This window comes from Monoraphidium neglectum (genome assembly GCF_000611645.1).
Source record: "Monoraphidium neglectum strain SAG 48.87 unplaced genomic scaffold scaffold01126, whole genome shotgun sequence".
Lineage (NCBI taxonomy): Eukaryota > Viridiplantae > Chlorophyta > Chlorophyceae > Sphaeropleales > Selenastraceae > Monoraphidium > Monoraphidium neglectum.
This window is the reverse complement of record NW_014012502.1, coordinates 1-1,058: the sequence shown is the minus strand read 5'-3', so window position 1 is coordinate 1,058 and position 1,058 is coordinate 1. Positions and strand designations below refer to the sequence as shown.

The 1,058-nt window shown below is 66.2% G+C and overlaps 1 protein-coding gene across 1 annotated transcript; it reads right to left on the bottom strand.

Annotated features, from left to right (window-relative positions):
* Window positions 1-36: 36 nt before the first annotated feature.
* MNEG_6741 (Transaldolase A) lies at window positions 37-1,001 on the bottom strand (the record flags this gene model as incomplete). Its single annotated transcript, XM_014044781.1, has 3 exons — window positions 37-81; window positions 339-400; window positions 767-1,001. The coding sequence occupies 3 exons, from the start codon at window positions 999-1,001 to the stop codon at window positions 37-39; spliced, it is 342 nt and encodes a 113-aa protein (XP_013900235.1).
* Window positions 1,002-1,058: the final 57 nt, after the last annotated feature.

The following is a 1,058-nucleotide window of genomic DNA, read 5'->3' as shown; positions in this document are numbered from 1 at the left end:
GGGGGGGGGGGGGGGGCGTTCCTGCCGCGCCGCTGCTCAGGCCTTGCCGTCCAGCGCGGCCAGCTGCGCCTCCAGCTTGTCCTGTGGATGAGAGAGATTCAAAGAATGGTGGAGAGAGGCGGCAGCGGTTGGCGTCCACCGGGTCGCGGCAGCACGGATTTGGCACAAAGGCCCTGGGCCCAGCCGCCGGCTAGCAGGGATATATCCTACTAGCGGCGATGAACGGTGAGGATCGACAGCCAGATTGACGCCCGTCAGATCCACCACCACGCTGCCAGTGTGAAAGTTACGCCTGAAATCACGCGTCTACTGCGCAAACAACAATCGTCGCATCCGACCTGGTCGGCGGCGAAGCCTGAGATGCCCTGGGCCAGCTTCTCCACCGCCATCTGGTCAGAGCCTGGGGGGTGCACGGTGGGCAGGTGGGGCACCGCAGTGTTGGCGATCGGGGGCGGAGCAGGGTCGGTGGTTGGGCAAGAGACGACAGCGCAAGTAGGAGAGACTCAAGCAGGGATGAGGGGCCAGAGGGAGCACGAGAGTGTGAAGGGCACGCACTTGCCAGCCCCAGGCGGGCCTGCTGCCGCTCACATCCACCCAGCTGAGTAGGCCGCGCACCATGCAGGGCAAACCGCAATCTGCACCCCCCAAATCCTCCATGACCTCTCTCTCCTCTCCCCTGCACACCCAAGCTACCCCCCCTGCCTCTGCAGATGCCTTCAGGCCCTGCATCCCCTGGGCCATCCCATGCACCGACCCCTCCGCCCACCGTGCATCTTCTCAAAAGTGGCCGCGTCGATGCCCTCAACGCGCGCGACGCTGCTGGGCTCGCCGTCGGGGCTGAGCATGCGCGGCAGCGGGTCGGTGCTGGCCTCCAGCTCGGACAGCAGGGAGGGCGCGATGGTGATGTTGTCGCAGCTGGTGGCGAGGTGGGCATGAGGATGCGGGGCGGGAAGGCATGGGGAGGGGGGGGGGAAGGCGTGGGTTATGACATTCTCGATCATCGGTGCGCTTAGCGGTGTGTGTTGATAGGGCCGGGTGGGGGGCCAGGACTTTGGGAC